This window comes from Dermacentor albipictus, chromosome 4 (genome assembly GCF_038994185.2).
Source record: "Dermacentor albipictus isolate Rhodes 1998 colony chromosome 4, USDA_Dalb.pri_finalv2, whole genome shotgun sequence".
NCBI lineage: Eukaryota > Metazoa > Arthropoda > Arachnida > Ixodida > Ixodidae > Dermacentor > Dermacentor albipictus.
This window is the reverse complement of record NC_091824.1, coordinates 129,618,647-129,631,960: the sequence shown is the minus strand read 5'-3', so window position 1 is coordinate 129,631,960 and position 13,314 is coordinate 129,618,647. Positions and strand designations below refer to the sequence as shown.

The window sequence follows — 13,314 nt, the reverse complement described above, 5'->3', positions numbered from 1 at the left end:
ATGATATTATTGTGGATTGCCTACCACGCCGTGCTCTCCCTCCACCGTCAAGTCGCTCCTTCATCCTCCACAATATCTCGCGTGCTTTGGAGGAACCACTGGCAGCTGGGAGTTCCCGCTGGCAATTAACGCGTGTGTATTGTGCTCTATATACAGCCCTAAACCTGGATCCAAAGGACCGAAAGTTAGATCTTTTCCCGAGTGAGTACTACAATGTTTTTATTTTTTTATTTAAATACCTGCTCGCTGCTATAGACGCCTTGAGGGACTTCGTCAAAGCTGACTGATGCTTGCTTGGCGCTGTATGCAGACATTTCATAATCGTTGTGCTTGCACCAATTCTCTGACGATGGTTGTTGTGGCTTCTCTCGAAGTGTATATACGACTATATTTTCAGAAAATTCTTGTTGTTTTTGATGCTTGCCCTTTCTTACTGGTTCGTATGAAGCAACGCGCACGCAGTCACAAGGTTCAGCTACTCGTCATAGATAAGCAGCGAATGGAACAGCAGGAAATGAATTCTAAAAAGAAGAACAGGCTCCTTGAAAGCAGATTATCTCAAAGGGCCGCTTGTAGGAAGGCTTTTATCTGCGCTGTAGTTCGCGCGTGGGCAGTTTTTTAAACACGTCACAATTAGTTTATCCACAGTATACAGCTTACTTCACTGTAACTTACAGCCACGGGCACGAAGTTTTTTACTGGTGGATAAACATGCTCACAGATCAAACAGCGCCACAGGAATAAAAATTCAGTGCACGACGACGCTTGTTTCTCATATTCGCCAATAGTACACTTCTTTAGAGGAGGCACCTATGCCTTGTTATTGTGGTACCAAGTTTAAAAGTGCCGCAGCCATTCGTTCCGTTCCTAACGTGGACACACGAAAAATGAGTTTCCAGTGACAAATCTAATCCCTGAAGGGAACGCGTCCTTCTGGTGAACTCGTTTCTATACTATCTAATAGCTATGAGGTGGCATCGAGGGGGGCAATGTATCGGAGGACATCCTACTACATGTACCCTGGCTGCGACTCAACGAAAGGCCGCTGTGGTCAACATTGGCTATGCGGGTCTTGTTGAGCTCACTCGTTATCTATGGAACTGTGAGCTTTCTGTGGTACTCGTTTCTGCGTCGAGCTCATTTGACGCGAAGCGGTATAAAGCCCGCAAACGTTCTCCAGAGAATATTGTTTGCTTATAGTATAGCCTGACGGTATATTTTATTTCAGTGATTTATTCTTACCCTACTCACGGCCAGTGTCCCCTTGTGCAAAAAATGTCCTTTCTTTCTCGACTTTCAATCCCCATGGAGCTCCAGAAAAATAATTTCTGTCAAAAAATTATGAAAAAAATTACATGTGTAGGAGCATTACTTCCACAGTATTTACCCATATCCTTAACGGAAAGAACTTTTTGGCCACGTGAGCACCTTTTGAATATTCAAAATGATGGAAAGCTAGGTGCAAAAAAAAAATTCGACAAAGATCGACCAATTTGCGCATTATTTCAAAATTTGTGGTTTTGAGTTTCTGAACAATGTGATTTCATTATAAAACACTTTCACAATATACCTTCATGTTTTTTACTCCTAAACACCAAGGTGAAAATTTGCAAACCCTAGCGTTCTTGCAAAAATTTTCACAAAGAAGGTTAGGGGAGAACATTTGGAATCAATTTTATAGAACTTGCCCTAAAATGTACTATATAATAAAATTTTATTTTTGCCTATGCGCTGCCCGCAGGCTCCAAAATAAAAGCGTGATCTTGCCAAAAACGCAATTTTGGCCTATTCAGACGTTTGTAATACACTAAAGTGGCTCGTGAAAAAATAAGCGGAAAAGCGGCTGTCATTGAGAAGAATAACAACTTTCGCCGTGAAACAACGTAATTTGCGTTATCAACGAGAGGAAAAATTTTGAATTTGAGTCCCACCATTGCTTTACTTTGGTTCGTGCTTCCACTTCACCTGATCGCATGTTGGCAGGAAATACGAACCAGGGTTGTGCGCATGGTGGTCTGTGTGGTGAGCAATAAAAGCCGAGATCACCAGGAGTTCGCAAGAATTTGAATCTTGAAGGTATGCTTATTTAAGGGAGGTTGACATTGCGCACTTCCATGCTAGTTTCGCAACTACACCATTGCACTTGTTCGTGCAGAACGGAAGTTGCAAAAATAAAAGAAACAGCGCTTTTAGAATACGAAGTCAATTATGATTAGCTACTAAGTATACTAAGTATATCAAAAGGTTCATTTAGCACCTTCCGCTGGCGTACGTATGTGAATCGGTGCGACACATTCCAATTTATCACGGACGTCCATACTTCGCGAACCCCATCACGCGTTTCGCAGCCACACAGAATTGGGTCGTTGATGGAATGGCCTGTTAAACAGCTGGAAACGAGCCTCCATTCACGTACCGTTCCGGGGCATAGCTTTTCGAGTGTCACGTGTAGAAAGACCGAAATAACCTTACATGCATTGTCAGCAAGGGACCACTGAAAGCAAAAGGGAACGGTGCTTAGGGGAAGGCGTCGAATTCAGGTGTTCAGTAGACGGGGTGCAATGGCCCATGCAATGTGACTGAAAAGTGTTTGCGCTAGAAAAAAAAAACCTGCTGTTTGTTCTTCAGTTTCGTTTCACGTGGTCAGATCCACCTATAATGATGTCCAGTGAGAATGTATCTTGCGGCTGAGTTTGTAGCAAGTCCGAAAGGGGCACCAGCGCTATCCGTAAGTCTATAATATGTCTTACATAAAGGACATACAGGGTGTCTTTTTAGCTGCATAAATATTTAAAAACTGCCTGTGGCAGGTACCAGAATTTTAATCTTTAATGTAAATTACTCGGTTAGGTGGCCATTACTTCCACAAAAATTCGAAGTACTTAAGTAACATAAGTACATCATGTAACTTCTGAATTGTTAGCATTACGACCACTATTTCAATCTACGAATTATAGCCGGTTATTTCGCAAGGCGTATCCACTTAAAACGAATTCTCCGGATGGCACCAGTTTCGCTATATTAATTTTCAAGATGTTCGACGAAACGCGCCCGAGACTCTCATTGCGCTTCCTTTGGCGGGTTCACGACAGGTGTCATTTAAATCAAGTCAAGTGTGGGCTTCAAGTTAAGATGCATTTCTGAATACGGGGGTTAGAATCTACTTTCCAAGGTGGCCAGTGCGCAACTGAGTGAGCTTACTGGACGCCCAAGTTCGGTGAACATTGCCATTTCCAAAGAAGCTCCTGCAACTTCTTTTTCTTTTTCGCTTCGTTAACAATGGTACAAACAACTCTACCCTTCCTTGTTAAGTTGTTAAGCCGTTGTTAGTCTAGCTCAGTGGAAATAGCAAAATGAAGATTATCACCATGCCACTTCATGTGTATGGATTCTTTAGGAACACAATAATCAGTTTGACTTAAGTAAATAAATTTTTTCATTAGTTATAGATGTAGGCGTAGGCATTTATGGTGGCCTAAGTGCCTTATACCTAGAAAAGATTGTCATTCTGAGACGTGCAGCGGAAATATTATATCCAGTATGATAATTATTTTTTTTGTAAGAGTACTTTTTTACCGTGTCCATTCGAAGAGAATTCAGAATATATCTAAAAAAAGATTATCCCACATTGATTTCTACGCTTTAGTAGTAGGTTGGCGCTATGAATTTTCATCCTGCTTTACCTCTTAAATTTTCAGCTTCCATGCATCAAACAAAGTGCATAGCCGTCCTCACTCATGCGTATTGTATTGGTAATTGGGGCTTTAAAGTGGCTTGTGCTTTCAATTTTGGCGCTAAGAGGTGGTTCAGCAACCGTTCAAAAAGAGAAAAAAAGAATAGAAAAGTAGATATAGGGGTACAGTTATCTTTGCTTATGAGGCTCCGCCCTGTTTAAAGATTAAATGCCGCACGCAACAGCCGCGTCACATCAGGGAGGAGCTTTGCCCCGATTCTCCCTCTCTTGCATGCGTCTTCATGCGAACGACAATTAAAACTTCAATATCTCGGAGCACAGGCATACTAGAAGAATTAGTCCAATTGAAACTGTAGAAACACGACTGCCTCCAACTTTTGAATGCAAACATACACGCTTACTTCAGTCATTAAAAAGTCAATTATTTCTGTTTTACTTAATTCGGCTGCTGACATCGATAATTATCATCTCACTTTGTGTCCCCTTGGCCGCATAACTCATTTGCACAGGTGGTGTTCGCGTGCCTGCCAGTACTTAACTATGAGAAAACCACAAAGCTCAATTTTGAACATTCGGTAGTATGGTTGTCCTATGTCGTTGTTCAGAATGATTTATTCTGATATAAAATACACACCACAAAATATTCTCTAGCGATTGGAGTAGCATACGTATTCCCGCATTTGTGTTTCGTGCGCGTTGGCGTTTCCGCACGCCAAACAGTGCCCGCCACACCTGGTGGGTCGATTTCCACTTCATGGGCATGCGTTGCACGAGAACGCGGAAGTGCGTGCCACATTCGTGAATACGAAATAAGAGGACGTGGATGATTGTATCGTGAAACTCGCGGGCATGCCGAAGTAGCGCGAATGAGAAATTTCCGCATACCTCCAAGCCAAACAAAATCATCTAAAAACGTGAAATCCTCCCCTTCAGTATCTTTGTTCGGCACTAAGGTACATTTACAGCTTTCTAACGCTCCAGCGACTTTCGAGTCTCACTGCTTCGACGAATAGAAAGCGGAATCCTTATGTTTCCGTTGTGCTGGGTCCCTAACCATTTTCCTGCCAATTTCGGAGACTCGGTAGTCCATGCTCCAATGGGTAGAGTATTGGACTCCTCTGGAGAGATAACCCGGTTCGCAACCAACCTATGGACCAACTTTGCTCACTGGGTACGTGCGACAGGGCACGCGCTGTTCTTCAATGAACCTCTTTGACACCAATTTTGGTCACTGGGCACATGTCATAGGGTATGTGCCACTCTTCGATGACAAGAAGAAAACCATTTATAATCTCTCCGGTGACGAGCGGAATCGAATCCGCCTCCTAGAGATTAAGACAACCTTGTCTGAACATGTATTCACACACGCGCCTCGCCCGCTCCCTACGGCGCCACCGCTGGATGGTGCAGCTTGTTGAAACGAAAATGTGAGAGAGGAAGTGGGCTGCATGCACAGCTCATACGTGACGCGCCTCTGCGTTGGAAATATTGTGTGTCCCCACATTGCTGCAATAATACGCGCATTGACGTCAACGTTTTCAACGTGAGAGAGGATCTGCCGGAATTCTTGGTTATTTCTTTCCATCCTTGAGCTTTGAAAAACCTTTGAGACACCTCGAAAAATGTTACTAAGTATCGCAAATTGTTTTTCTGTGTGCTAAAGTGGCGGCTGAGTACTAGTCTAGAATTTTTCATTGGTTCCTTTTAAACATCACATCGAATTTGGAACAGATTCCCATGGACAACAACATGCACCACATGTGTGTGATGTTCAGCGGGTCGCTTCAAATATTCTCCAGACCATTCCGGTTGATTGCCTGTGTATTGGGTTAGGTAAGACCATCTAACACGTAAACCGCGTTTGTTTCGAGTTCGCGGGCACTAGAGACGCTGGTTTTTGATGTGCACAATGCCTGTTTTGATTATGGGTATAACTGCTATTCCATTGCTCACAACCCAAAGTTTGTTCCACTAGCACGAACCTTCTTACATGTCAAGATGGGTCGCATAACTACTGCAACTAAACAGTTATGTAGTTATTTAGTTTTATCTTTGCTATGATTATTAATACTCATTTCAAGCGTTGTTATAGATCAATGAAGTTGTCAGGATATTTCGTTCCTCGGTCTCCATACGTCGACCAATTCATAAAGGAATAGAACAAAATGATCACTAGTGTAATTATGGATGAAAAAGTTTTTTTTTTGTTCTGTAAAGGGAACAGCGAGTCACGCACATTCCAAATGCAACGCTCCGCAGCGCCGTAGGTCTACGCTATGCAGTCGTTCTGTTACGACCCGCACAGCCTTTGCAGGCGAATGCATATGTCACAGCGAAAAGGGCTTGGCCGCGGAAAGATTCGCCCAGCGGGCGTGCGAAGCCGCTTGGACGGTTCCAACCTCGCGGCACAATTGCCCTCCCGAGCTCGTTGGGCCCGAACTCGTCGGCTCCTCTCCGCCCATTTATATGCAGCCGCGTGGGTGAGTTGCAATAATACGCAGTCTAGTTTGGCATACCCGCCGCGAGCTTCTCTGCGCTTGTTTGAGATCGTGCCCGGAATACGAGAGCGACGGATAAAGGCGTCATCGAGAGCGAAGCGCCAGTCCAGGGTCACAGCCAACGGCTGTTTTTCAGCGTCTGCCTAGGACCAGGAGGACTAAGATACGGGCAGCAGCGCGCACGGTTGCGTCGACGCACTCTCGCTGTCGACCTCGCTGCCGTTGTGTGGCGTACCGGGCTGCATATCTATGCGAGAGGCGTCCGTGCGGTAAAATAAAAATAAAAGTCGAAGAAAGAGCAGCAGCAAAAAAAAAAAAAGCCCAGCTATCAGCTAAGAGAAAGTGACAGATATTACGACAAAGCTTGCCAAAGAGACTGACGATTTGCTTATTTTCTGTTTTTGTCATGGCAATGAAAAGAAAAAAAAAGTAGTGTCACGGACATTTATTTTCGCTTTTCGTCTAAGCTTTCGTATTGCACTTCCATTATGTCTTCGTGCTCGAAGTGATTTGGAGAGAAATCTTCAGTAATTTCCGCAAGAGAAACTAATTCTCCTTTGAGACTGGCATCTTCAGCTTATGTAGCTAGTGCTCGGTTTTGTCCTTGCTTAGACCTACATAGGTGGTTCACCTTGTTGGGTTTAAAACAACAACAACAACAACAACAACAACAACAACAACAACAACAACAACAACAACAACAACAACAACAACAACAACAACAACAACAACAACAACAACCTGCTGTTAACAGCGCAAAATATAGACAAGAGACGAGACAAGAAGACACCACAAGCGCTGTTTGTTTTTTTTTACTATTGCCCACACGTGTCGCAGTCACGCGATCGCACATCATGTGAAACATACACTTTTTCTTTTTTGCACTCAAAATAGTGGTTGCACATGCAAAAGCTCAAGTACTTTTTATGTCAGTAGCAAGGACGGCGTGCTAACACATTGGTCATCAAGTCTGGTAATCTCGCCTGCCTCATTTATATCCCGGACCAGCTGGTCATTGTGTTTCTTCAGCACTTCCCAGTGTCTGAATTCTGCGGCGCAACCTTTTGAGAGGCAATCCCTGACATGGATGCCTAGATTCCTGTTAGCCTGCTCCTGCGCTGTTAACAGCAGGATGGAAAACCAACAAGCCCAAGGTGCTATTCTAGTGAAACAACAACAACAACAACAACAACAACAACAACAACAACAACAACAACAACAACAACAACAACAACAACAACAACAACAACAACAACAACAACAACAACAACAACAACAACAACAACAACAACAACAACAACGACAACAACAACAACAACAACAACAACAACAACAACTGCCAGTTAGGGACAGTCTGCCTTGTGCTTGCTGTTTCGTCTAAATAATGATATGTTGACTAGAGCGTTCGTTCTGACACATCTAATCATGTTCTTTGTGAATTGACTGTTTCTTCAGAGATAACGAAATAAGTGCATATGTAATCGATCACTGCAGACATTTGTGTATTCTTTTGCTCAATATTTAACACATGCAGTCCTGTGTTGAATTTAATCGAATTGAATTATGTGGTCTTACGTGCCAAACCAACGATTTGATTATAGGGCAGGTCATAGTGGGGGGACTCCGGATTCATTCTGACCATCGGGGTATCTCAACGTGCCCCCAGTGTACGGGACACGTGCGTTCTTGCATTTCGCCACCATCGAAATGCGGCTGCCGTGGCCGTGTTGTGGGTGCATAAAATCCACAGTAAGCCACTGCCTAGAAACATGAGGTCGGGTCGTAACGACGGCCGCAGAGCAGCTCGTATAGCGGCCTTGACGGAGACTTTGGGTCAAATAGTAGAAGAGGAAGAGGGGGTCACTCTCTTCACAGACGCTTCGTTACCCAAGTTTTCATGGAAAGCAACGCTGGCAGTTACGACGCTGGATGTGCTCGTAACCTGCGCCTCCATCAAGACGTCTTTTCCAGAGGTGGCAGAAGAGGCCGCTATAGCGCTAGCACTCGCGCAGCCCAAGGTGGGAAGAATTGTCACCGACTCGCAAAAGGCGTATAACAACTACAGGAAGGGGTGGGTGTCTCTTGCGGCACTAGATATTCTCCAAAGTAAACGCGACGTACCTGAAAGGAAAGTTGAGTTAATATGGACACCGGCTCACTCTGGGCTGGAGGGCAACGAACTTGCCCACCAGTTCTCCCGAGAGATGGAACACCGGGTTGAGGAAGATGAGCCACAGTCCATATTTACTTACAGAGACATTACGAACCATTATAAGACGGAGAGGCGCCGTTACCCCGATCCTCACAAATCGCTTAGCAGAGAACAGCAAGCGATCTACAGGCAAATACAGGCAGGATCCTTCCCGCACCCTTACCTTCAAAACAAGATGTACCCGGAAAGGTACGAGAAGGATTGTACCTTCTGCAAAACTCATTTAGGCACGCTCCAACACGTCATTGGAGTATGCAATTTCATCAAGGCGATCCCCCCACCTCTTAACTGCCCCACTACCCTACTCCATGCCTCATCCACCCTTACCGAGCGATGGGAGACCTTGCTAACCAGCACCGCCCTGGAAGACCAGCTCGTCCTGATCTCCAGGGGCCAGGCGGCTAGGGAAGCATATGGGTCCCGTGAAGAGGGAACCACTTCCATTGACGGCGTCTAAGAAGATGTCGAGCTCGGCTCAATAAAGTTGTTTCTCTCTCTCTCTCTCTGCCGTGGCCGGGATTTGATCCCGTGACCTCGTGCTGAGCAGCGCAAATGCAATCCGGTCTCAAACACCCATTGCCGATTCAGATGTTATTTTTCTCATGGCATGGAGAATTTATTGGTGTTGTACTATTTGTTAGTTTGTCGCACACATCTACAAGAAACCGGATGCGCATGATGGTTTGTATACGTACAATAGCGACTAAAAATGTGAAAACTGTTGCATCGAAAGATTTCTTTTTCTTTGCCCAGTTTTGCAACGTGCCATTCCTTCGAAGACAATGTTTTGATGGAGCCTTCGCTCGTCGACTGCATCACCTGACTTCCGCCTAGACGCCAAGGCTGCGGAGAAAGAAAGAAATTCGCGGTATCATTGGTTTTCAACCATGGTCTCAGGACTGCACTTTTCAAAGTTTGAATCAATAAATTTTACCTTACTCTTCAGCAGCACTCACTACTGCACCCGCATTCACCGCTGCAGCCGCACTCACCGCAGCTGAACCTCGAATATTTTTTCTCGGATTCGATTACCCCAGTATGAGTTTTACCACAATACATGCGCGCTATTCTTACGCTCCACATGAAACGAGCCACTTTGTAACTCAAGTCGGCCTCTTCAAAATAGCGAACTGTTGTTTGTTTTCTTGTCTATGCTGTGCTTATTTTAAAGCGGTCCAGAATTGGTTCTACTTCAAGACGTGGAAAATGTAATCTAATTTTTTTCTTCTTCGTTCTCTCTTCTTTTCTTTTGCGATATTTTGTTGTTGTTATCCGCCTCGATGATATTGCAACCACGAGCGAGAGGGGTGTGACAGAGGTGCTTCGAGGTCGCACTGGTCGAAGCGCCAGCAGTGCGGTCTAGCGAGACAACCTGGAACGCGGCAGCGAGTACACATACTCGCATGCCTCGCAGGCTTGCGAGGCGTGGCCGGTGGTGCGAAAAAGCAGCATCACCAGGCGACGCGGTCTCCCTCGGCTGCCGCGTTCGGTTGCCGCATTCCGCTGTCGCTACCGGGGCGGGAGGTGAGCGCGAACAGCGAAGCCGTGCTCGAGCCCGCTTAACGCTCGGCGCCACTCTCTATTCCGGTTACTGCGCAGTGCCCCCGGGCGACCCCATCATCGTGGACGAAGACGGCCGCAGGATGGAGGGGCTCGTGGGCCGCTTCAACGAAGGGGAAAATCTCCGGCTCGTCTGCCAAGTGCGAGGAGGTGAGGTGGACCGAGAAATACACTCGGCCTTCATGTTGATGCTCGCCACGTCACACCACCGTTTCTCTTCTTTTTTTGTTCTTCCGCGACTCGCACCCTACGATTCTTCTATATGGATGCTTTCCCTCCGACGTTTACTCGTCACAGCCTTTACCCCTTGCTTGCCCACGTTCCTGATCATTCTTTCCGGTTCGTCGGTGCAGGAACAGGGTTTCGCATACCTGTTTTACCTTTCTTTTATTTTTGTGTGGGCACAGTTTTTGTTTTTTGCCGGATATGTTGCAGAGTATTTTTTTTGCTTGTGAATTTTCTTTACCCGCTTTTCGTTCCGTTATTCTTTTTCCCTTGCCCTTCGCCAAGTCTAGGGCAGCAGACCAGATGTCTCATTTCCTGCTAAGCTCCCCACCTCTCCCAGTTCATTTACCACTATTTCTTGTTGCTGTCTCACGGTGCTTTGCGTTGCAACCCACACAATTCCGCTATCTAGATTATCGTTAAACTTCTTCCACACCAGCACTACCTCGCTTTGCGCACATCAACTCCACATTCTCGGCGCTTTAGGCGCAAATGCGAGAGGGCATCGTTTGCCATGGTGGTTTGTTTATGTTTGCTCAATTGCACGTCAGCTGATATCTCTCCAAAAAGTTTGAAACTGTGCTCCCGGTTTCCTTCCTCCTCGTTCCCAGGGCAAGGTCCTTCTGTTTCATGACCCGGTGTTTCCCTGGATATGTTCAGCCCTCGTATTTATATTATTTTGTTGAGCACATGCACCTGAAACGATATTCCGGAATTTGTTTTGTCGGTGTTCTAGAATGTTCATTGCAGCACTCTTACAAATTTTGCGGTGTATCGTTCTTCCTAGGTGAGAGATTTTTGAAGAACTTTTTGTTTGCGGTCTTCCGCACGAGTAACAAAATAGAGCGCTGATTTAGCTTGTTGCCCTGTTTCTTCTCGTGGTAAATTCATGCATTTGCGCTTTGAGGTTTTGACGATAACTTATAATTTATCGTTTTGAAATCTTTTTCCCAACCTATTTTTATTGTATGCTGAAGCAACACGCCATTTTTAAAACCTTTCTTTGAAGATAATAATTAACGGCGCAATGTCCAGTTATGACCAAATAGTACCGAACACATGGTAATGATTTCAGAATCACACATGGAATACTTGGATGTAATACAGCTGTAAAGTTGTCTAAAATCAGTTGCTACATAAATGCGCAAAATATGTAGGTAAATATGTAAGTATACATATCGGATCAATCATAGGCTTAAAACGTTGGTAGTCATAGCAGTTTGCGATTAGCACTGATGCCTCACCGAGACCCTCAAAAGCATGCATCGTAAAGTGCGTGCTATGAATGATGCTGTCGTATCAGCAGCTTCTGATGAGAGGCTGTGCTACGTATTACCTTGATGTATAACTTGTAGCATTCAAACACCATTTCAGAAGCTAAAAATCGAGTGTTTATCGTTGCCGAGGAGGAAGAGCTGGAAAACATTTAAGGCACTGCAGTGAATAGATATACATTAAATTGCTAGAAAAACATCACGTGCCTAGAAGGAATGTAGTGCCGACGAGGATTATCAAGGATGAAAGCACGAGTGTGAGAGGTTTTTTTTTTAAAATAAGCAATAAATTTGCCATATTCTTCATCTGACGTTATATTGATTCTACGGCTTAAGCTATTTGAATCGATAGAGTCCTGTGCGCTTCGTACTCCGATGCGTGCTGCATCGTTCATTTCACCCCGATGTCCCATCCCACACGTCCAAAAGATTGCACAATCATTTGAGTTTTACACGGATCTATGGTGACATACTTAGAACTGAGGTGAAACAGCGCGAAAAAGACGAGGACACAAGGAAACAAATACCACAGACAAGCGCTCTGTGCTTTATCACGCTTTGATGGATTGTGCACTCATCCATGTATTTGTTTCCTTGTGTCCTCGTCTTTTTCGCGCTGTTTCACCTCAGTTCTAAGTATGAACCAACTAGCCCTCATCAAGATCTTACTATGGTGACACTTTAGCTTTCAATTCGTAGGCACTTCTACAAGCCATCAGATTATGAAATAAGCCGCCAGACAACATCATTTCTCTGTCTAATCCTGATACATTCCTTCGCCAACTCAGTGCACATTTCACTGAAGCCTTCTTTTAGTATGTTTAAGCTCATATCTCACTCGTGCTTTATAACGCTTTGATGGATTGTGCACTCATCCATGTGCCGTGAAATTTTTCGTTTTGTTTTGTTCTATCGTGTGCCTTGCGCCTTTGTCCTACATTCTTGTTTTTTTCCACATCGCTTGGTCTTCTCTGTTGTACAGTGATTATGTGTTCAGATCTTATTTACCATGTATTCTACTTTGTTTTGCTTCTATTGCTTATTCTGGTCGGACATGCACTGTTCTTGACGCTGTTTGACACTGAACCTGTTTTGACACTGTTTTTGGCTGTGATTTTGAATGCACTGTATTTTGACGCCCTCTTACAGAATGCCCTACAGGCCTGTAAGGTATTTCAAATAAATAAATAAGCGAGGAATCTGCTGCGCAGGCAAGCCTCGTCCGGTGGTCACCTGGTGGCGCGACAAGCGGCTGGTGGACGACAACTACACCGTTGTGGGGGACGCGGTGCACAACAGCTTCGAGATACGCGAGCTGAGCCGCTCCGACTTCCTGGTTGTGCTCACGTGCCAGGCCAGCAACAACAATGTCACGGTGGCCGCTTCGCGCTCCATCACCCTCGACATGAACTGTGAGTACGACTTGGGGTTTTCGCACAGATTTTTTGTTTGTTTCTTGCTGCAGCAACGAAAACAGGCCAAGCTCTTCTGAGTGAACAATAAATACTACCCATCTTCGGTTCTCTCTAGTATGCTTTCTTTTTTCTTTTGTATTCTTTCTTTTTTATTTCTCCAGTAACGTTTCGATTAAACTCTCTGCCTTTCCGTCCCTATGTCACTCTATGCATATGTGGATACGTCTCTACTAAGTTCACATGCAGATGGCGACTGCAATTTGACACAAATATTGATTAACACACCTAAATGCTCAGAAAGTATACCTTGCTGAAAGCTCTTTTGGTAGCGTTTACTTGATAAAGCCAGTTATAATAAAAACTTGGAAATAAAGCCACACGAAGAATATGTAGTAAAATTGAAACTCTTGAAAAATTTGTGTCCACCAGAGTAATG

General features: G+C 44.7%; 1 protein-coding gene across 9 annotated transcripts in view; it reads left to right on the top strand.

The window, feature by feature from the left end:
- LOC135898354 (neural cell adhesion molecule 2-like) overlaps positions 1-13,314 on the top strand; it is a 542,388-nt gene that overhangs the window by 509,162 nt on the left and 19,912 nt on the right. For 7 of the 9 annotated variants that reach the window (XM_070537575.1, XM_065427236.2, XM_070537576.1 and 4 more), the window contains 2 exons: positions 10,004-10,114; positions 12,675-12,875. In XM_070537575.1, the coding sequence (XP_070393676.1) occupies positions 10,004-10,114; positions 12,675-12,875 (312 nt within the window). Of the gene's footprint in view, positions 1-9,794; positions 9,929-10,003; positions 10,115-12,674; positions 12,876-13,314 lie in introns of those variants that run through there. The other 2 variants (XM_070537578.1, XM_070537574.1) reach the window with 2 other exon arrangements.